A 24,733-nucleotide genomic window follows, 5' to 3' on the forward strand; every position below is an offset into this window, starting at 1 on the left:
TGCGTGGTATACATCAGTTTCAACTTTAAATTTTTGAGTGGTATACATCAGTTTAAACTTTAAATCCTTTAGTGAAATACGTCGTTTTCACCTTTAAACTTTTAGTGATATACATCAGTTTCAGTTATAAACCCTTATCTTTTGACGGGTTCCATCGGTTGGCAGGTTTTGCCCACCTTCTCGCGAACATGTGGTATCATCACTATTTGATAGTGCTTCATAACCGTGCTTAAGCGGGGTCGTGAAATGAGGAGATCTTTTTTATGATAATGGAAAAGTTTTCTTCGCTGTCATTTTATATACAAGTTTAAGTTATAATGATATATAGCCGTTTCTCTTGTAAAGTGATATACAACTGATTCAATTGTAAATCTATCTCGTGGGGATTCCGGATCAGACTGGGAACCACGTAATGAATCCAGTGGTCAGACTCGGTGGTTGGTTGAGGGGTTGTCATCGACAGCGACAGCATGGATCGTTGCGCATAATGTCAATCACTGGTTTGTCTTGTCCAGACTCGGTGTAAAACCCTTTTAGTTATTACAGTAAACTACGTTATAATGAGCACGCTTATAACGAACTGACGGATATAACGAACTTATATTTTTGTCCCGGCCACTGCTGTATCTATGGTGTACACATGCTGTTAACGAACTATGGTTATAACGAACTAAAATTAGTCGCCGCATATGTACAAGATAACATTCAACTTGCACCTTTTGTTACAAAGTTTATCCTATAGTAATGGTGTGTATAAATAATGTGTGTGTAATGTGTGTGTAATTTCAATAGAAGTGCCTCATTTTTTAGTGTTTAACGATGAGCAAATTTCTTGGATTGCAGGATAAACAAAATAAACAGACTGAATGTACTTTTTCAAGTCATATACAAGGAAATGTCAATTCCACTGTTACATAACAGACATAGAAGTACAATATTATCATTGGCATCCGACCTTCCTTCATTATTTTTCAGCCAGACAGATTTTCACGAAACGTAACACATATTGAACGAAATTGTCACAGAGTTATTGAAGACAAATAATTCTCAGGTCCCAACAAGCTTTTCTATGTTTGGTACTCTGAAACTCTGAACTTTTTTCCAAGTAAGTTATAAACAACCGTTTCAATTGTAAATCCTAGAAAGTTTTAAACAACAGTTTCAGTTATAAATCCAAGTAAGTTATAGACAACCGTTTCAATTTTAAATCCAAGTAAGCTATAAACAACAGTTTCAATTGTAAATCCCAGTAAGCAATAAACAACAGTTTCAATTGTGAATCCCAGTAAGCTATAAATAACAGTTTCAATTATAAATCCTAGAAAGTTTTAAACAACCGTTTCAATTGTAAATCCCAGTAAGCAATAAACAAGTTTTAATTGTAAATCCCAGTAAGCTATAAACAACAGTTTCAATTATAAATCCTAGAAAGTTTTAAACAACAGTTTCAATTATAAATCCCAGTAAGGATAAACAAGTTTCAATTGTAAATCCCAGTAAGCTATAAACAACAGTTTCAATTGTAAATCCCAGTAAGCTGTAAACAACAGTTTCAATTGTAAATCCCAAGTGACAAGCAAGAGTAATTTGACAGTGAATCCAATGCTCATAAGTGTCACCACAGTGATACAAGTAAAAACAATGCATCACTCCGGGTTTTCCCCCTCATCAAGCTGACACGACTAATATACCTGTATTATAATCAAAGCGGCGACATATGTATCAAAGGTAACCATTAACTAGATTGAAATACATCATAATATGTTAAGTTTGCACATAAAATGAACATTGAATGACTTAAATAAAAATTGCCAGGATCACCAAATAGGAGTGTTGTACGCCGCTTTAGTAATAATCCAGCGACAGGTAACACTCACTCACTCACTCACTCACCCACTCACTCACTCACTCACTCACTCACTCACTCACTCACTCACTCACTCACTTTCGTGTCATATACAACCAGCACATATACCACACATATACAAATTAAAACACACGGGGCATACAAGCTAGCACATATACAATTAACATCAACAAATGGACCTTTCACTGTTCCCACAGACCGTTAATCCGGAAACTACTTACACCGGACGATTAAACCGGGAACGGTAGCAGCCGCACTAACGGGGTTAAGCCTTACACTCGGCATATTGCTTGGGGTGTTGTTAGTAAATTAGGAGCAATATGTCTGATTAATATATCATTTACATTTATGACCGTCTTCAAAATGTACAACCAGCACGTATACATCACAAACACAGTTATCAAACACACACACACACACACACACACACACACACACGCACGCACGCACGCACGCACGCACGCACGCACGCACCCACACGCACACGCACACACACTCGTCACGTGAACAACGCTAACCAGCACGTAAACAACACATATACAATAAAACACATGCACACTCGTCACACACACGCGCGCGTACGTACGCACGCACGCACGCACGCACGCACGCACGCACGCACGCAAGAACGCACACACACACACAATAACATACATTTCAGCAACCTATGCTGGTCCCCTGTGGGGATTCCGGGTTAGAACTGACTCCAGCAACCTGTGCTTGTCCTCCGTGGAGATTCCGGGTTAGAACTGACTCCAGCAACCTGTGCTTGTCCTCCGTGGAGATTCCGGGTTAGAACTGACCCCAAACAGCCTATGCTCGTCCCCCTCGGGGAATCCGGGTTAGAACTGACCCCAGCAACCTATGCTGGTCCCCCTCGGGGAATCCGGGTTAGAACTGAACCCAGCAACCTATGCTGGGCCCCCATGGGGATTCCGCGATAGAACTGACCCCAGCAACCTATGCTGGGCCCTGTTCCACAAAGCGATCTTAGCGCTACGACTATCGTACATCCCAGTTTTAAGATGCGAATCAGTGGGTCAGGTGGTCAGGCTTGGTGACCTGGTTGATTGCTTGTCAGCATGTCCCGACGGCATGGATCGATGCTCACAACGTCAATCAGTCACTGGGTTTTCTTGAACAGGCTCAACTATTTACAGGCCGTCTTCGAATAGCTGCAACATTGCTGAGTGCGGCATTCAACACCAAACCAACAAAGTTTTAACCTATCCATTTCCATGAATATGATTGCCGCTAAGGCAGTGTCGCATTTGCTTTAGTGTGCATATCTTCTGTTCGTTTGTTTTTAACGCCGCACTCAGAACTATTCCAGCTATATTGCGTCGGCCTGTAAATAATCAAATCAGGACCGGACAATCCAGTGATTGACATCATGAGCATCAGTCTACGCAAATGGGATACGTAGACATGCATCAACCAAGTCAGCGAGCCTGACCAGCCGATCCCGTTAGTAGCCTTTTTACGACAAGCACAGGCTGCGGCAGACCTATATTTTTACCTGGATAAATATTAAATATTAATAGCATTAGCAAATCGATCACAGTATTGAGGCCATGTTATGGCAAGAGGCACGTATGGAGCCATATGTTTCTAGAGTTGTTTGTTTTCTTTTTTCTTAACTTTTGGTCGACCGTTTTATAATGTTTGTTTGCTAGGTATATTTGTGTTATTGTGTCGAATGCTGATGTGTCGAATTATCGGTTCTTTCGAAATGATTGTTTGGTCCCGCGAATTCCTTTAATTTGTATCATTATTTGACCTCTGATAAAAGATAATGCATATGTCGAATCATTGGTTGACTGAAACAATATTGCTCTGATAAGTCGATCTGGTAATAAAACTTTTCATCCTGTAATAAATAACTATATTTTACAATGTAATACATTTTTATCAAACTCACTGGTAAGCCATATAAAAGGTAGCTAAAGACAGGAATATTGTAGCGTACACGAGGCAAAGGACAGGAATATTGTAACGTACACGAGGCAAAAGACAGGAAAATTGTAGCGTACACGAGGCAAAGGACAGGAATATTGTAGCGTACACGAGGCAAAAGACAGGAATATTGTAGCGTACACGAGGCAAAAGACAGGAATATTGTAGCGTACACGAGGCAAAAGTCAGGAATATTGTAGCGTACACGAGGCAAAGGACAGGAATATTGTAGCGTACACGAGGCAAAGGACAGGAATATTGTAGCGTACACGAGGCAAAAGACAGGAATATAGTAGCGTACACGAGGCAAAAGACAGGAACAGACAGAAATATTGTAGCGTACACGAGGCAAAAGACAGGAACAGACAGAAATATTGTAGCGTACACGAGGCAAAAGACAGGAATTTTCCAAAAATGTGAGAAAGAAATCACCAAACAAAAGCTGCACCTTGACAGTTGATATAATGTCATTAGGCTTCCTTTTGTCAAGCTGCATCTCGCAGGTGGTGATGCACTGACGTCATCACTTTCTGCGCTCCTGGCTGCACTACAGATTAATCAAAAGGTGCCTCCGTCCAGACTAATGATCAATAATGCATTGCAAGGAAATGTCACCTTAATGAAGCTGTCAGCTCAATTCTTATCCTGTTTTAGATTGTTTGTTTGGCTTAATGTCGATTTTGATTCATGTTGAATATATCAAGTTGAATATTGCCATATCATTACACTAGATCAAGAGTGTGATTCATGTATGTTCCTTCACAACACACAATAGAGCATTAACGTTTTAAAGATTTGCGATTTTCCTTAACATGGTAAATATCATATTCATTTTTAAAGATTCCTGTTTAGAAGGATTCGTACTGGTAATGATTCTTGATCTGTCTGAACTTTACCCGTGTTTCACGATCTGAGTCACTTAAGCTGCCTACACCCGGAAAAAGATATCGCTGAAATACCTTAAACCTATGAAAGGAGTGAGTGAGTGAGTGAGTTGGGTTTAACGCCGCTTTTAACAGTATTCCAGTTATATCACGGCCTGTCAGCTTAATGTGGGAGAGCAAAGCCCGAAGTGATGCAGGTCTCAGACGTTTACCACTTCGGTGAAACCCACGAGCACGGGTATGGTGCTGACAAACCTAGAAACTTAATTGGGGCGAACCGGGATTCGAACCCACAATCATAGGTTTCTGGCGTGCCCAAGGGACGCAACTCTGCACAGCGAATCGCGGCGCCTTAGACGACTGGGCCACCCGTGCCCCCCCCCCCCCCCCCCCCCCCCTATTAAAGGAGTAAGGTGGCTTAGCGTCAACGCATCCCAATGTCTTTGTACGCCAAAGAACCGAGTTCGATTACGAGTATGTGAGTGAGTGTGCTTTTGTGCCGCTTTTAGCAGTATTCCAGCAATTTTACGGCGGACACCAGAAATGGGCTTCACACATTGTACCAATAAGGGGGAATCGTACACCGACCTTCGGTGTGACGAGCAATCGCTTTAACCACTAGGCTACCCCACCGCTCCCGTATCGAGAACTAAAAATGTCGGACAAAAGAAAGTATACACACACGTTTGATGGTGGCCTATAATTAAACAAACAAGAAATGTTTTTTTCGCCGCCCCTGATTACTCACACAGGTTCAACCTGCTGGGGCCTTCCTAGTGACGCTTTTTATATTTTTTAACATATTTTTTTAAATTTTCACATCTGAAATATAATTGTTCGCTTGGCATGCTGGGTATTGTGAAAAGAATTTGTGTTGTAAAAAATATTTACATCGTTCACCTCCTTTCAGAGATAAGACAAAAACAGTGACCGACAAAAATTGTCCCTGAATCATTATTTTCCTTTTCGTCCAGCCCTTACTGTAACGCAGAAGCCCTAAATAAAGTCTAGATTTTCTACAGGTCTCCCAACTCACAGGGGCTCCTTTTCAATTTAAGTTGTTTGTTTATATCCAATATATTTTCAGAGACAAAGCGTTAGTCTGGACAAATAGTTTCTGTCGCGTATGTCTTGCGACGTAAAATCTGTCTCATTCGGTTTCTTTTTCTACAAACAGGTAAGACCCTGGAGAACTGCACGGCGACAGAGAACACGTACATGATGCAGCCACAAGGGGTGCCGGTGAAGGGGGATATATCGGTAGACGAGGAAGAGAGGGAAACGTGGGCCAAAAAAATTGACTTCTTGTTATCAGTGGTTGGCTTCGCCGTGGACCTTGCAAATGTCTGGAGATTCCCGTATCTGTGTTACAAAAATGGCGGAGGTAAGGGAGACAACCCATTTAGTTATTTAAGGGAGATAACTCTCATATCGTATGCATACACTTTTTCTTATGAATTCATTGTCCATTGATAAGTCACCAAAACCTATAAACGTTATCAAAACGCTCATTGACTGATCTTTTGTGAGATACTCATTGATATGATACATCACCATTGAATAACCATTTCTTTTCTTTTTTTCACTTTAGCTGGCAGTTAATACTAATTAAGTCAGATTTGAAAAACAAAATCTATGTTTTTCAAAACTCTTAATATCATATATAAGGTCCAGAACTGACAGTGGGCAGATGATTTGTAGTTTCTCGTTTCTTGTTCCTAAAAAATGTCCTTATATTTACAACAACTCTCTTTTTTTTTCAGGCGCCTTCTTAATACCCTACCTACTTATGTTGATTCTTGGAGGGATACCATTGTTCTATATGGAGCTGGCCTTGGGTCAGTTTAACCGGACAGGTGCCATCACGTGCTGGGGTAGAATCTGTCCGCTATTTAAAGGTAATTGGTGGGTTTTTATATTTTCAAGGGAAATTTCGTGTGTTCTTCCTGTTGCTGAAAATGTAAATCAAGTCAATCATTAAAAAATCGCATGGCGTTATTTTGACGTGACGCCAACAGCATATTCACCCTTTAGTAGCTAGTCTGTATGTGTTGCCCGCTCGTCCTAAATTACCGTTCGGCTATAAAATAAATGTATATCCATCCATTCGCCCGCCTGAATATACATGAATATCTTACCGTTTGTGCTTTTTAGAAGAAAAAAGCTCTTTCTGTATTTAATTGGAAGAATGTTCAAAGACAGGAAGTAGCTCTGCCCGTAGCTTTGTTTTTATACAGCTCTCCGCTTTTTCCGTGTTTTTAACGGAGATACCGAGTCAGGAGCACTCAACACCGAGTCAGGAGCCATTACAAAATATCGATGCCCTGTTCATCAGAACGTGCACTTTTCGAAATTGTTCAAATTTCATAATTTCATCCTGATGTCAAGATTCAAATTGTGAAACATTTTGGCATTGTATTTACTGACACATTTAGCAGTTATATTGTATACCAAAATTATTTTGTTTCTAGCTATTATTATTCTTTGATTTAGTTCTACCGCGCTCCCACTCCCTCTGAATCTGAACATTGAAATGAGAAAGACACAAAACAATATGACATGACAGGATCTTAAGTTGCTTACCCCGCTCACAGAGAGCCGGGTTAATATATATTTAATAGCTGTGCTTTAGTTGAAATGATAAATGTTAACGACTTGGCGCTTGATGCTTCACTGTTACATAGCAGACATCGACGGGCTGGATTGCCACCTCTGTAGAGGAAAACTTGAAGCTTACCATACGTATAGTGCTGACAAACCTAGAACCGGGATTCGAACCCATCATAGGGGCTGACATAGTTAGCTTATATAGTCAACTGTATTCAAATATATACCATTTGAGTGTAACAGTGTTCTGAGAATTGCGAACGTTGTTGCACAATTTGTTATTTAGAAAAAATATGATTGTTTGTTGTTTGACGCCGCACTCAGCAAAATTCCAGCTGTATGGCGGCGGTCTGTAAATAATCGAGTCTGGACCAGACAGTCCAGTGATTGACATCAAGAGCATTAATACGATGACATGCATCAGCCAAGTCAGCGAGCCTGACCACCCGATCCCGTTGGTCGCCTTTTACGACAAGTATAGTTCTTAGAAAATCATTAAATACGTATGGTGGGTGTGGGAAATACAAAATATATTGCCCCGAAAGGAAACATTATCAATTTCTTATCCAATAAATCATAAAGCACGTTGCTATCGCTATCTAAACTGTTTTATGCATGTGATCAGGTTCGTTCAAAGCTTGGTTTTTAAATGTATTTTCAAATCAGGTCCCTACTCCTTTGGCACAATAGAACATGCTGCGCCAAGTATTTGGACATCGAACATCGTCGTCGATATCGATAAAAATAATACCCACAGGAAAAAATGGGACATTGATTTAAATTCTAGTGTATTAGAATTTTCGAATAAGTCCATTTTTTCCAATGTGACTGCTTCTCAACATCAAAATAAGGCTATATTGGAATCGATGCAAACTTGAATTACTCCCATCAAGAAATGAACACTGCAGCTGAAAAGCGTGCAAAAACCTTATTTTAACGACCATACATTTTACGTAACTTTCTTTTTACCCATAAAGTGCTAATCGAAAAGAAATTGGATCTCGTTAGAGTTAGCTCCCTTAGAATAAACGCCACATTCAGACGTTAAGGGAGGGTTTATTGTAATGATTCAAGTCAACCGTCGACTGACAATGGCCGTTAACGATCGTTCGGGTATATTAATGGAACTTTGACGTCAGTTCCGGTGTGGTATTTGCTCTGATGGCGGACTGACACGGTGCGGAGCGTGATTAGAGAGAGCACACATAGTCCGCCGATTGCTTAACTGAATGCGAAAATGGAGTGTTTTAGATTTCAATTGGGGACGTGTTAATTTGATAGGTTGATTTCCGGGGAATTAACCCCGATAGTGGTGAATTCTTCAAGATATGCATTTCAATAAAGAGGGGCTGTGTTCACACTTTCAACGACAAGATACCAATCTTGTAATGGGGGTCCGAATGATAAGAACTAGTACAATTAGCTTTCTTGACCCTAGCCTGCAGAGAGCCACATCTCAATGATTGTGATGGAGTCGATCTAAGATAACCTCATGTTCATTTAATTAATGGAAAATGAGTCTATTATACAAATATCAAGCTTTGCTGAATGTCGTTTGTTCGTGCCATTGGCAAACATTCAACTTTTTATGTTGCAGAAAGTTTTTTTTGTTTAAATGTACTAAAATAATCTTGATTCATGACACGATCAATACTTACGATTATGAAAAAATGCATTGTATAAGTGTAATATCATCACACTAATTGTTATGATAAGCATATGCACAATTATACTGAGAGGAAATGTAGATACCTTTATGTTATCAAACTTTTTGTGTGCAATATTGGCGGTCAGCATAACCTTACACATAGCGTTTCTCTTGTTCACATTCTAAAGCCTTTAAGCGTTCTATATTGTAAACCTCAATTGTAGAGGACGAGATCAATTGCTAAATATAAAGTCAGTTCACACCTGCTTTGATCTCTTCATATTCGTTATATTTAGGTACAAGAATTTATGTCAAACGGTTGGTTATGTTGGAACCGGAAAAATATAAAACTGTTCAACTCTAACATCGACTTTTTGCATATTACGTCATAACACTTTGCATGATGTTTTGGAAAGTCAAACTCGAATATCAGATTTACAAGTATCGTCCTTCTTCTGTCTACATCATTTCTTGCCAAATGGCTTCATTAAAACGCCCAAGGCATTCTTCCCACATTTATATACCTGACACGCCAAAACAAAAGAAATACTGTTTTAAGGGGAATACTACTGATACTAATTTTTTTGACACAGCATTTAAACACATAAACCGGACAGTTATGTTGAAGTTAACAAACTCCCGCATCTCTAGATTTTCCAAGTGTAATTCCACCCAGCCCAATACAGTGAAACCTCGTTAATCCAAACTCTACCAGAAGGTATGATGATGAGATTTGGGCACACAGGAACTGTGAAATTTTGGACACGAGCAAAACCTTTAGAAATATAAACTTTTTGTACTTTCAAATCATGCATGTTTCCCATTAAGGTTAAAAGGTGTCCAATAGAATGGGTTTAGATGTTTCAAAGAAGCGGTGTTTTTTTTAAAATATTTGAACACAGGTATGTCTTTGAGCCAAGCTTAGATTTTGGGAGGAATACATATAGACAGTACAGCAAGATGGTTCAGATTCAGCATGGGTAACGGACTTGCTAAACAGTTATGTTTACTCTTAAAGTTTGAAAATGTGGCCTTTGTCGCTCATTTGAATCATAACTAGGCACTAAATCGTGTCAAGAGTTCAACATTTGCCAACGTAATAAATAAATAAATGACCAGTCGGAGTGAGTGAGTAGCAATACGCCGCTTTTAGCAATATTCAAGCAATATTTGGCGGGGGAAACCAGAAATGGGCTAGTTGGAGGTCATATGAACATGTCCAATAAGTTTCAAGATAATAATAATTCAAAGATTATAATGGTAAGTATATAAAACAAAATACTGATAGTTATATTTGAAAATATTATTTTATACGTTATCTTGTTTGTTTGTTTATTTGTTGTTTAACGCTGCGCTCAGCAATATGCCAGCTATGTTGCGGCGGACTGTAAATAATCGAGTCTGGACCAGACAATCCAATGATTGAGATCATGAGCATCAATCCACGCAATTGGGATACGATGACATGCATCAAACCAAGTCAGCGAGCCTGACCACCGTTTGTCGCCTCAACGTAATGTTGATTCTTCTGGTTTCAGCCTAGCAACAAGTTGCTAATGTTTGTTATGTTTTGGTCAAAACCAATTTTGAAGTGTATACTTCTTTTGCCCGGTAATGTATTTCCAAAAGACAAATCGATGTTTGTGATATTTGAAATAAAACAAAACTTTTTTCCAGTTAGTATTGTACTGTCCTCGATATTCACCCACTTTTTTCTGTGTATTTCAGGTATAGGCTGGGCGGTAGTGCTGATTGCCTTCTATACAGACTTTTTCTACAACGTAGTCATAGCATGGTGTTTGCACTTTTTCATTGCTTCTTTTACTTGGGAACTGCCCTGGGTACATTGCAATAACAAATGGAACACGCCCCTTTGTTACGACGGTAGTGAAAGAAGGAACCTAAATTTATCCACAAATATCACGGACCCCCTGTGGGCCAACTCGAGTGAGTTCACCGAGTACAGTATTCTGACTGACACCACCACCACCTACAGTATCAACATCACCGGCAACTACTCCGACCTGCCCAGGCGGTCGCCGGCGCACGAGTACTTCGAGTAAGTAGAATTATTTTTCATACTTTAAGCGGAGGCGGGTTGTTTTGTGGTTAAAGCATTCGCTTGTTACGGCGAAACCTGGTTTCGATTCTCAACATAGGTATAATGTATTTGCTCATTTCTGGTGTCCCCCGCCATGCTATTGATGACATATCAAATCTAAATGCGGCGAAAAACTATACTTACTCACCCCCCATACCCAAAACGGGTTTCGGGACTCTTAAAGGTTGTCATCAAATCATGGTAAAAGGTTAAAGACCTGAAGTAACACGTGGTAAGACGTCATAATGGAATTCCCTTTCTGCATACTACAGGAGTTCAACATCTTGATTAAGCGAATTTCAAAAGCAGACAATTAATTGAGTATGTATTGTGAATAGTCAGGTTTACACAAAACCGACACCGTTTGTAAAACGGAAACTTGATGGCAACCATTAACCGATTATGTTTTTAACACTGTCTGTAGCAGTATCACACACATGTAATCTGGCGGGCAAATGAAAGTATACACTTGAAAATTGGATTTGACCAAAAAAAGGTCGTTGCTACAAACCTAAGGTCCAAAACACGTGTTATAGTATCTCGCTAAACGGTGCTCATTATGTCAACCACTGGTTTGCGGACTATTGCTGACTGTGGATTTAAATAACATACTAAAACACATACTAATTGTGAGGGATTATATGACGCGGTGCAGGGTGGATAGACTTAGAACAATTATCGCCCTGTTAGGGAATCGAACCCGGTCTCATGTGTGGTCATATTGTTTAGAATCAGATAAACAGTTATCATTGTATTGTTTTTCCCGTTTGAATGTATCTTTTCATTCCATGACAAACTTGGACTGTTTGGCATTTAATTTCTCATCACAAATCGGGTTTTGGAGTCAGTGATAGGATCTATACAAATCTACAGCATTGTCATGTTACATGTAAGTTCACATCACTACTCCTGTAACATATCGGTGATCAGTTTCATTCAACCTGATTGCTTTCTGTCTCAATTCCTGTGCCTCCGGGGTCTCCCTCATTAATGGACCAACAACAGAGCCGATACTCTTTACAGTCTGGGTCTATTGCACATCACTGCACTGTAAGGGGCCAATCGTTTAATATCTCTCTGTGTCAGTTTGGGTTGGGAATAGAGGGTGGGAGTAAGTGGCTAGCCTTCACGTTTCCATCCATTGGGCACCAGATCTAGGGTCTCCACAAAACCATGTCACAGGTCTCTCTCTCTCTCTCTCTCTCTGTCTGTCTCTCTGTCTCTCTCTGTCTGTCTCTCTGTCTCTCTCTCTCTGTCTCCCTCTCTGTCTCTCTCTCTCTGTCTCTCTCTCTCTCTCTCTCTAATTATCGTTGGGATTTTATATCTGTGTGTGTCTGTGTTTGTCTGTCTGTGTGTGCGCGTGCGTGCATGCGTCTGTTGGAGATGGGAATAGAGGGGATTAAAGGGGCGTTAATGTGTACCCATGATTCGTGGATCCGGGAATTTGTTTCTGGGCGAAATCACTGGGAATAGTACTGACGATGTTCCACTTGGTTTGTCAGCGTCTGTTTGTTGTTAAACAAACCACCAGGTAGTCGCATGGAATACAATGGCATGAGGATTAGTCGGCTCCTGGTTGGAGGGGGTCAACCAGGTGCATTTACAACACTGACATTATCTTAGCTCTTTCCGAAGCTAAGCTCTTGTCAGCACCATATCCGTGCACGTAGGTTTCACCGAAGTGGCAAACGTCTGAGACCTGCATCACTTCGGGCTTTCCTCCCACATTAAGCTGACACGCCGTGATGTAACTGGAATACTGTTAAAAGCGGCGTAAAACCCAACTCACTCACTCACTCACTCATGGACATGCGTTGATACGAGGGAAACAGTGTTTAAGGCGTTTCAACAGCGAAGTTCGTGTCAACTTTATCGATAGCAAGTTGAACCTTCGTGATCTATCACATATTGGATTCTTCTAATGGAGTAGCCATTAGCAAGAGTAGCTACCTACTTCACTGCAGTTAACTTGCCTGTAGTGAACAGTTCCATTTCATCTTGAAATGCATTATCTTGTAACATCCATTGTCAATAGCGAGTACAATGAATAAGATACCATTAGGGCAATTTTGAGTTATATAAGAAATTAGCAAGAGTTCAGTTCTAATAAAAGCGTGTTTCTAATATTTGAATAAATGTGAGCAAATATGTGACTCACGCTGATTTGTCTGTGTGTAAAGAAGGTATGATGATTAGGGTTATCTGAGGTCAGAGAATTTCTAAAAGTCGGTCTTTTTACAAAATACATGACTATATAACGCTTGTTAATTTTACCTTGAAAATCGAATATATTCGTGAATTTGACGTCATTCCGATCATTTATAACGTCACCTTATAGAGGTCATGTCGATCTCCAATGATTCCAAAGCAGATTTGGTTCCCAGTATATCTAGAACCTCATGGCGTCCAAAATATTATTATGATTTTTGTATCTACCTATCTGTTAGAGCCCTTATACACTGCCGGGCAAAGGGAAGTATACACCCTTGTATTCACCCACCTTGTTGATGCTGGCAACAATTGAAATGGTTATTCGATGGTGATGTATTTGATACTGGTATCATTTTGTTTTGGACCTTGAGTTTGAAATGTTTCGGCGACTGAACCGTTTTGATAACGTTTGAAATTTGTTTTTAATTTGAGTTGAGGTGAAATGGAATTTAACGTGGCGTCCAAGCCTACTGCACTTATATAGCGACGTGGATGCACGTGTGTGTGTGTGTGTGTGTGTGTGTGTGTGTGTGTGTGTGTGTGTGTGTGTGTGTGTGTGTGTGTGTGTGTGTGGCTGCTTGTCCTAGTCCGGACTAATGCCGATTTTATAGTGCTATCCCACTGAGACACCATGCCGCAGTTTAACATGAATACCCCACTCAGACACAGTATACTGACTCCAAGGCGACCAGTCCTTATTTTATCCCCTTATTGCCGAGCGCCAGGCAGGGTATTAACAAGTACCATCTCTTAACGTCTTTGGTATGACGCGTCCGGGCATCGAGCCCCGGACCTTCCGCTCTCCGGGCGGACGCTCTGCCACTAGACCACGGAGGCGGTCTCTTTTACCAGGCAGTTTATTAAACATAAAGTTTTATTATGGTACCGACCGCCAAACATTCGTCGATGTATGACTGAAACAATGCATATGCAGCCGATTTTAACTCACTCACTGCCAGCTAATAACCTTTCTGTTAGTTTCTTCAATAGAATTCCCAAAGAAATACTTTATATTAGTTAAAAAGTTAACCCAATGTGTTCTATTACATATTAAACACAATAGGAATACTTTATCACATGTGACTTGGTATAATTTGTTTTTAATGACCCCAAGGATCCCATTAGAACCAAGACGATTTACGGCTGTGACTGTCCTGCACCGACGACAGTATCTACGTTCAATATCTATTCTTATACAACCATCAACTCACGGTGAACATTTTATGATTGCATTGTGCATTTTGTGATTAAGATGTTTTACCTTGCTTGTTTTTTACTCAATTCACCCCATGATACTAATAAACTAAAATGAACTTTTCGACATGCACTCTTTATTTTCAGACATTACATTCTCATAGGAACATTTATTCACTCTGACGCCGTCGTCAGCTGCACGAATTGGCGTATCTCCGTGCACATGCACACAGGGAGAGATTATACACTCGGCTGTAGGATGTTAACAACATCGATTTTATGTCATGAATCTTCTTTACTTAGCAGAGGACACATTTAGCATAATTACATCACGAACAAAAATAATGTGTTACTATGCTATATGTTTGCTCGGAAAAAGGTAAAGTGTTATACAAATCACAGTGATGTTAGACCTTGATAGATTTATTATGACATTGTCATCCCTGGTTGCTGTCAGTGGCAGAAAGGTTTATTCTGAGGTCACGGTGGTCCAGTTGTCTTTGGAATAAATTTCGGTGTACAGAGTTGTGTCCCTTAGTCGTGTCAGGATCCGCTGATGTGATTCTTTGATAGGTTTATTATGACATTGTCATCCCTGGTTGCTGTCAATGCCAGAAAGGTTTATTCTGAGGTCACGGTGGTCCAGTTGTCTTTGGAATAAATTTCGCTTTACAGAGTTGTGTCCCTTAGCCGTGTCAGGATCCGCTGATGTGATTCTTTGATAGGTTTATTATGACATTGTCATCCCTGGTTGCTGTCAGTGGCAGAAAGGTTTATTCTGAGGTCACGGTGGTCCAGTTGTCTATGGAATAAATTTCGGTGTACAGAGTTGTGTCCCTTAGTCGTGTCAGGATCCGCTGATGTGATTCTTTGATAGGTTTATTATGACATTGTCATCCCTGGTTGCTGTCAATGCCAGAAAGGTTTATTCTGAGGTCACGGTGGTCCAGTTGTCTTTGGAATAAATTTCGCTTTACAGAGTTGTGTCCCTTAGCCGTGTCAGGATCCGCTGATGTGATTCTTTGATAGGTTTATTATGACATTGTCATCCCTGGTTGCTGTCAGTGGCAGAAAGGTTTATTCTGAGGTCACGGTGGTCCAGTTGTCTTTGGAATAAATTTCGGTGTACAGAGTTGTGTCCCTTAGTCGTGTCAGGATCCGCTGATGTGATTCTTTGATAGGTTTATTATGACATTGTCATCCCTGGTTGGTGTCAGTGCCAGAAAGGTTTATTCTGAGGTCACGGTAGTTCAGTTGTCTTTGGAATAAAATTCGGTGTACAGAGTTGTGTCCCTTAGCCGTGTCAGGATCCGCTGATGTGATTCTTTGATAGGTTTATTATGACATTGTCATCCCTGGTTGCTGTCAATGCCAGAAAGGTTTATTCTGAGGGCACGGTGGTCCAGTTGTCTTTGGAATAAATTTCGCTTTACAGAGTTGTGTCCCTTAGCCGTGTCAGGATCCGCTGATGTGATTCTTTGATAGGTTTATTGTGATATTGTCATTACTGATTGCTGTAAATGCTACAACTGTCTATCTTTAGGTCACGGTGGTCCAGTTGTCTTTGATGTAAATTTGCTTTGCAGTGTTGTGTCCCTTAGCCATACCAGGATCCGCAGATGTTGAGTTCGAAAAAAACTTATTTTGTTCTGACAATAATCCTTGGTTTGACAACATCATTCACATTCCTTTTACGATTTACTTGCGTCCCTTCCCTCCTATATTAATCAGACAAGTGTATAAAACTGAAATACTGTTCAAAACGCCGCAAACGCCAACTCACTTGCTCGGATTCATCCGTCGAAGTGTCTCGACTGACATATGTCCACATGAGTCTTTACCAGAACCATGCCTGCAAGATGTTAAATATTTTAACTGCCCTTGACTTGTGTTTTGTTAAAAAACAGCTGATACATCATAATTGAAATATCATTAAATATTTCGTTAGGTAGCAATGGTTATAAGGGTTACACATATCCAAGAGAAGCTCCATCATTGCCAAGTGGCGTCAAAGTGATGACTGGAGTTGAACTTCATTCCTGTTAGCTAAACTATGGCGATAAACATACTATGGTTTAATGACGTTAAGAATTTTACCCATGAGCGAGGGAAATTCTGTGCTGAGTTAGTGATAGGAGAGATTGTATTGCTAACGTCATAAGCTTTGGTTGCAAGTGGTTCCAGGGTAGTTACCATGGAACTGAGACATAACCCACAGAAGAAATCGTGGATATATTGAAACGTGACTTGCCTTTCCAAAAAGCCGAAAACAGATTTAACTGTATTTTTGAAATTTATGCACAGCACCAGATCTGAATAGGATTTCATAATACAACTCTTTTATTCCTACCCGATGCAATGTGTAAAGCCAATGTCTTGTGACCCGGCTGTGATAATGCAGAAATAGTGCTAAAAGCGGCTTAAAACTCATTCACTCTATATCCCTTAGAGTGGTTTTGCCATGTATGTGGACCGTGGAACCCCGTTATTCCGGACATCAGCGCTTCAGACTAACGAATCATGGTCACGAAGTTACGTCAGGACATATTTTATCAATAATAATAATCATCATCATCATCATACTACTACTACTACTACTAATAATAATAATAATAATGACGACGACGACGACAACAACAACAACAAAAATCAATAAATATATGCAACTAAACCCTTTCCATAACCGTGCTATAGTGAGGAAATACGTACATATTGTGCAAGTAATATCAGGAGTATAAGTGGCATCCGTCACAAACACATGTAAAGACAAGTCAAGTGTTCACCTGAACAGACACGGGAAAATATGTCACAAGCCACAATAGGGAATTTGATCACTGATGTGTCAACTTTGGAAATGTCCTCAACATTTCTGCCTTGAAACATTTTGAAAGTTTTACTAAGGCCTTTGAATGCTATGAACCAGACCCAACAGCCTTTGAGCAAGAGTCGTATGACTCTCTTTGAAATCTTCGAAAAAACAGCATGTTCCATTGTGCCTCAAAAGTTTTGAAATGTAAACACCAAAGGCTGGAGCTGCTCGAAAACTGCTCGATATAAAAGAAAAGTTGACAATGGAAAAAGTTAAAGTCATCCCTCTTGTCAAACAGTCTTGTGTGGAGTGTTTTTGTCACTCTGTGTCTTTGTGCATAGTTAAAACACATTTCCGCTAAACATACGCCCTTGCTTCAGAAATTTCTATGACCCTGTTCACTTGTAAAACGTTGCCACAAAAAGCAAATAGATAAAACAAACATAATTATTGGAAATGTCTTACGGTGCTAGTGGGAAAATCCATTTAATCACAATTAGACATTTCACGTTGGCAGCAAAATCGAGCAATAAAATATAGCTATGGGAAATTATTTCGCATGCATGTCTATACTGAAATTATTACCAAGATTGGATTTAAAGCAGCACTGATGTGTTTATAAACATGAAGATAACTTATAAATCTAAATAATATAGAAATGTCATGCACATTTTCCTTTGTGTTATATGTGAATGAATGTATGCATGAAACGAACGGGTATTCGTCATGATCAACGTCGTCGTCGTCGTCTTCGTCATGATCATCATCATCAGCAGCAGCAGCATCAGCAGCAGCATCATCACCATCATCATCATCATCATCACAATGAATTTGTATAGCTATGAAATGTATGCCATAAAAGGTGCTCAGTGGGCGCTTTGAAATACAAGATTCACGTGTAATGATCAGCTTTGAATTTAGCATTAGGACTGATTTCGATCTTGTGGTTTTGACAGAAAGAATATTGTTCGAAAAGTGTTTTTCAGAAGGCTCTGTCCCAGATCGATGTTTCACTTAATGTGGGAGGAAAAGCCCGAAGTGATGCAGGTGTTAGACGTTTACCATTTTGGTGAAACCCACGGGCAAGTGTATGGTGCTGAAGCCGTGTGACTCGTCGTCAGAGCGGAATTAAACCCAAATCACTCACTCCCTTCACTTCAGTTTTAATAACACGTTTAACTCTGTTCCTAGTACGCCTTCGGTTCGGTCCATGGTGTATTATAATGTGGTCGACTTTCTGCCTGAAGTCATTGTCAAGTTTTGTTCAAGTATCTTTTTTGCATGTATGAACCCTTGTCCCTTACAACCGAAGAACGCGTGTTACTAGAAAGTTTAGGCTTCATAACAAAAATATTTCTAGGACACATTTTCTCACGGGTATGGTGCTGGAAAAAAATAGAAACATAATCAGTCTGAACCGGGATTCGAACCCAGGATCAAAGGTTTCTTGCACGCCTAAGGGACGCAACTCTGCACAGCGAATTGCAGCGTCCATGAAGATGGCCACCCTTGCCGCCGCAAGATGAAACACACTGTAACACCGTATGGAATCTTTCTCCAAAAAATGATGACCGGACGAATAAATAAGAGAGTGTGTGTACTATAATGTCCAGTATCTAAGACAGTCGATGAGAGACCCAGTAATAATCGTACGACGCTACACGCATGAATTGTTGTCCCTGACTTTAACATGTTTGCATGTACTTACTGACATGGAAATCTGTGTACAATCAAGATCGGAAAGGGGAGTGTTAGGTCGCCTTTGTTTCTCTATCAGGGAGGGGTTAACGAGTACACTTTCAACGAACTGATCGACTAGAGAAACATACTGAATTGATTTTCTCTTTTATCAGTTTACCAGCCATCGATCTTGACAGGTATACGTGGCTCATATATATTGGTTTATTGGTATTTGTCGTCTCAAAGTGTGACTTTCATTATTGAGAATCGTAAAAAAATTGATATTCCATCTCGTGATTTATGATGTGAATCTTAATATGACCTGGATTGATTGGGGCCATTGTTACTTTCTGTGTTGTGTATTTGATAAAAGTATCCCGTCGTGTATTCAACAAATCATTTTTGAATATGTGTGTACAATTTAGTTGAGTTCAGATTATAACAGAGTGAACGATATCGAATCTTGTTGACCTCAATCTAGTCCCATCCCTAGCCGGGCGGTCGGGTAGCCTGGTGGTTAAAGCGTTCGCTCATCACGCCAAACATCCGGGTTCGATTCCCGATATGGGTACAATCTGAGAAGCCCATTTCTGGTGTCCCCCGCCGTGATATTGTTGGAATATTGCTAAAAGCGGCGTAAAACCATACTCACCCACTCACCCACTCACCCACTCACCCATCCCAAGCCAAAACTATATCAATTTAGTTTTAGTGATAGCAGGCGTACTAAGATTTCTGCCGCTCCCTTAAATACTAATGGACAGTACCGTAACCTAATGGTTAATTCAACCATAATCGTCAAATGTCACGCCCAAAATCAAGGTACGATTACAATCAGCATGCACATTGTGGAGTCTGTTCCCGATATGTTCGGCTAAGACATTACTGTTGTACACTCGGACCCACTCGGCTTTTTACGTTGACTACCCAATGCCTGTATTTGAGTAGTGATATGAACAAACTCACTCTAAACCGTGTAACGCCAGATCCCGCCGCAAATGGTTCGTTCGCATGACATTTTGTGAAAATAGGTTATTCTGTGCTAATGAAAATTAGTCAAACACATTGATTTAAATATAGAATGAAACGGAATCAATGTGAAGGTTATAAACATTCACGACTTCCATCAGCTGGTTATGTTGTTTCGCGTGATAGTCACGTGCACGAAACAAGATCCAATATGGCTTCTTGTCGGTGCTGGTGAAGGACGTATTGGACTGAGAAGAGCCGAGGCGACATTACGTAGAGGGGAATGTCCGAGTAACTCTCCATTCCTTAAAAATAATGGAGCAGAGGCCCCGCAGGGGCCGAGGCCCATTATTTTTAAGGAATGGAGAGTTACGAGGATATTCCCCTACTTAAAACTCATCCCTACTTTTACACTTTGACAAAATATTCCGTAGTTGAAAATATTTGAAAAATTCAAATGCTGCTTCAAGATAATGTACAGTTGACAAGCAACTCTCCATTCCTGAAAAATAATGGAGCGTTCAAACAATAGAATGACGTCACAGATGTGTTTTAATGCTTGAAATAGGATTAAACCTCATTAACTCACCCATAGTAAGGAACAACGACGTATAGATTGTATTTACATGTCTGCATCCAATTGGATACGCCTATACTGAATCAAAATGTTAACAAATTGTTTCAACCTAATACACCTAGGATCTGGAGTGAAGACAAAAATGCCAGTCATCGCCACAATTCGTGGATGTAAATGTGTTTGTTTTAGAAGCAAATGGTCGAATTAGCCTTCTTGACCCATTAGCAGTCTAGTTCCGGGTGGGCTTGAGTATCTCCTTTATCCGAACATTAACTTGCAGACGCGGCTTCCTGGAGCTGCACGAGAGTGGGGGACTGTTCGCGGTCGGGGAACTCAAGTGGCAGCTCGTCCTGTGTCTCCTGGGAGTCTATGTTATCTGCTACTTCAGTTTGTGGAAGGGGATCCACACTTCAGGGAAGGTAACTCTGCTTTTACCTTCCTTAAGGGGATGCAACTCTTTCAAACCTAATCGAAGCCATACCAAATAAATGTCTGGAAGTCACTGGCGAATCCGGAAGGGGGAGTGCAGGGGGTGCACATCCCATCTTTCTTCAAACACCATATTTGTGAACTGTCTCTTCGACCAAGTTACTTTGTTACTTTGGTATTATGTGCATCCAAACTTTTTTTCAGAATCCTTGAACCGCCTCTGAACGTATCATTAAACTGTTGCCGTCATGCATATCTGCGATGTAAATATATATGTTCATCGTGTGTAATATGTTAATGTTGTATTGATAATCTTCAAAATATTGGTAATATCAGAGACCATAAAATCAAAATTGAAAAAAATATTTTATGTTCTCCGGTTATTCTCAAGCCATTTTACTCAATACTGGAAAGGGAGGTCACTCTAAATGTGTGTTCCAGGTGGTGTGGTTTACGGCCTTGTTCCCCTATGCCGTGCTTCTCATCCTGATGGGGAGGGGCGCGACGCTCCCGGGGGCTGCGGAGGGTATCAAGTATTACCTCAACCCCAACTTCACCAGACTCGCTTCGCCTGAGGTGAGTAGACGGTGGGGGTTTGGAGAAACCAGTCTGTCTGTCTATATTGATATTCAAAATTGCCTATTTCTTTTGGAATTGTACTGAAAATACACTTACATATAGATAATACCCCAACATGTTCTTCATTTTATTTTTCCAATTTCAACTAAATATGGGAGGAACACATGCTGGCAATAAGGTTTGTACGACCCTGAGCGGTTGTTGACAACGCTCAGCCGAAGAGAAAAAAACCAACAGATTTTCAAGCAAAATCTAACGATACGATGATCATTATTTTTGTTTCCTAAGGTCCATCTTCCCGAGTCAAGGGAGTTAACTGACTATAAAAGTCCCCTTTCCTCTCTTGTCGAACTAGGCTGTATTGTAAGGAGTTATATTTTGGCTGGACTAACGAGTCTGTGCATAGTCCAATCAAAATCGCGAAACGAAATCGCCATCCGGTTCGTAAAATACCGTGCAGATTTCGATGGATTGCAGGATTTGCAAGGTATGTGTCCCGTCAACCTAGCGTCAACAGATATTTTCCGAATCTTTACATGTCAAGGTGTCCACGTAATTTGATCTTGATTATCGATCAGATCGTCTCGACTGAACGCCGCCATTTTGTTCGAAGCCAATGCAAGTGATATGAGAAGTGGAATCTGATTGGTCATTAGGTGGCGCTACGACCGAGCTTAGAAATTCCAGCCTAGTTCGGCAAGGGTGGAAACATGACATTTACAGTCATGCCTGAGGAAGATGCTTTAGTTCATGGTGATACAGTGTATACAACATTTAACACATGCAAAACAATTGAGATTTAATCAATCCTTCTACACCTAATTAAACTCCATATTGATAATGATACTCCAAAGCAAGTCATTTAAGCACTTGACATTAGAGACGGACCATTTGAAATCCGGGGGAAGAGAGGGGCTGGGATTTTGTATCGAGATTAATTAAAGTAAAACACCCTTCCCGAATATCAAATGGTCAGTCCCTAACTCTCTTCCTCTGTACCAGGTGTGGGTTGACGCCGCTACACAGGTCTTCTTCTCCCTGGGGCCAGGGTTCGGCGTGCTGTTGGCCTTCGCCAGTTATAATCCCATCACCAACAACGTGTACAGGTGAGAACAGGACCATGGGTGGTGCATGGGTTACCAAAACCATGTTACATGTCTCTCTCTCTCTCTCTCTCTCTCTCTCTCTCTCTCTCCGTCCGTCCGTTTCACGCTATCTCTTTCCATCTTTCAGTCGTGTTGAGAAAGGTAAATATGTCCTTGTCTATCCATTAAATTCATAAAGACTTTCATTAAAATAATATTTTACCATACTCAATCCATTTATCGTACAGTAACGATTTTATTACCAGGCCTGAGTCAAGGAGCTTGCAAACAAGGGCAGGAGGACATTTAATTTTAGAACGTACTTTTGCCCATGTATCCACGGAGTACACGCGTGTTTCATCTGGCCATGACATACACGATCGACCGACTGCATTCAGTTCAGATCGCGTTCTTCATGACCCGTCAAATGTTTCAACTACAAATGGCGAAATCTTGTCTTGTGGGTTCATTACACAAGCTGGCCTTTGGAAAGCGGGAATTATTGGCGCAAATTCGTCCTTCAAGAAGCAGACGACAAAAGGACAATGCAGCCATATTGGACGACGAGATGTCATCGATTATGCCAATATGGCTCTCATGCCTGAGTTTCTGGAAATGGAAGAGAGAAAAAATTTCCCGCCAAATTTCATTAACTTTTGACAGTAGGCAATGGGGCGGTTTCCTTGAGCACTTGAGAAAGGCTGGTTAGAGATTAGCGCTGCAGAGGTATGGCGGGAATTGATGTGGGGTCACGCGCTCATCTTTGGATACCCTCGAGCCAGAACATTATGCAGAGGGCAATATTTCTGAAGGGAACGGAAACCGCTTCCAGACTGTGATTGGCAATACTGTCAACTTAAGTTAAAATTACTCAAAGCCGCGAAGTCGTGGACCAGAGACGAGGCAATACAAACGTCATAATTGGCCATCACTCGTATAGTATGGTTAATTGCTACACCGGAAATCGCCTGCCCAGCAAAGGTCACTTCCACTTTGTCCTCCGTGAAAGGTGTAAAACTTGAAAGGATTGCGACTGTGATATTTTGCCAATAAATGGGCGATGATTGTCTCTTTAGATGGAGAAATGCCGTGGTGCTGGAGACGTCGTAACACCCAGTGTGCAGCAACGTTGCAGCGTTAGATCATTCTCTTTGTGTAAATGATCGCGATATAACGTTGTTTATATGGTCAGATTAAGGTTATGTCATTGCTGCACCCGTCTGAATTTTTCAAACCCCAATATGTTTTTGTTTTTTTAAATGTATAAAAAATGCATGGTCGTGCACAGACTATGGTGATGTCGCTGCGCTGTTGTTTTTATTTTCTATTATCTTTATTTCTGTAATTTTTACTTTCACGTTAAATGATTGTTTCGCTAAATGCATATTTAAACATTTGATTATCCCCAGAAGCAATGATTTAATTCCATTTCTCTCATGGCGTTGGGGTAGCTTAATGGTTAAAGCTTTCGCTCGTGACTCCAGTGTCCCGGGTTCGAATTCCCAATTCAGTGCGTGGAGCCCATTTTAGGTGTCCGCCGCTGTGATATTGCTGGAGCATTCCTAATTGCGTCGTAAAGTAAAACCAATCTCCCTCACTCATTCATTCATCCATCAAATTATTCCTTTATAAACAAACAAACTGTACTACGTTTATGTTACTGGTGATTTGTATGCAATGCTATACGACAGAAACCTATACGTTCTCCTCGTTGAAATCAGATTACGTTCCTTATACGTGCCAGGGTCCGAAGATTCGCCCCGATTATTATCCTTCAACTGTCAGCATCATATATATTTTATTTTACCAAAGCGGCAAAGGTCCACCATCTGCGTCAGTTTGGACTTTCAGGTGAACAATTAACTTGCCTCTGCATGTGTTTGTGACAGGTGCCACCGATGGGGCAGGGTACGTTAATCTTTTCGCGAACACCTGGCATCATCACTATTCGATAGTGATTCATAAACACATACTTATGATATAGTCGGAATCTACAATCAACTTTCAGCAGAGATTTCTTATGAATATGGAAAGTGTCTGTCGCTTTTATCTACACAGTAAGCTTGAAAAAGTAAATTCCTTTTTTCTCACGACCCCCATCCCGCCTTTTCCACCGTTTAAAAAAATCATTAAAAGC

At 40.5% G+C, this 24,733-nt stretch overlaps 1 protein-coding gene across 1 annotated transcript in view; it reads left to right on the forward strand.

The window, feature by feature from the left end:
* The window catches only part of LOC124142096 (sodium-dependent dopamine transporter-like), a 72,374-nt gene that overhangs the window by 32,599 nt on the left and 15,042 nt on the right, over positions 1-24,733 (forward strand). Inside the window, exons 3-8 of the mRNA XM_046510373.2 lie at positions 5,885-6,091; positions 6,471-6,605; positions 10,691-11,021; positions 20,784-20,922; positions 21,374-21,508; positions 22,514-22,617. Of these exons, the coding sequence (XP_046366329.2) occupies positions 5,885-6,091; positions 6,471-6,605; positions 10,691-11,021; positions 20,784-20,922; positions 21,374-21,508; positions 22,514-22,617 (1,051 nt within the window). The remainder of the gene's footprint in view (positions 1-5,884; positions 6,092-6,470; positions 6,606-10,690; positions 11,022-20,783; positions 20,923-21,373; positions 21,509-22,513; positions 22,618-24,733) is intronic.

This window comes from Haliotis rufescens, unplaced genomic scaffold, assembly GCF_023055435.1.
Source record: "Haliotis rufescens isolate VD_foot unplaced genomic scaffold, xgHalRufe1.0.p SCAF_15, whole genome shotgun sequence".
NCBI classification, from domain to species: domain Eukaryota; kingdom Metazoa; phylum Mollusca; class Gastropoda; order Lepetellida; family Haliotidae; genus Haliotis; species Haliotis rufescens.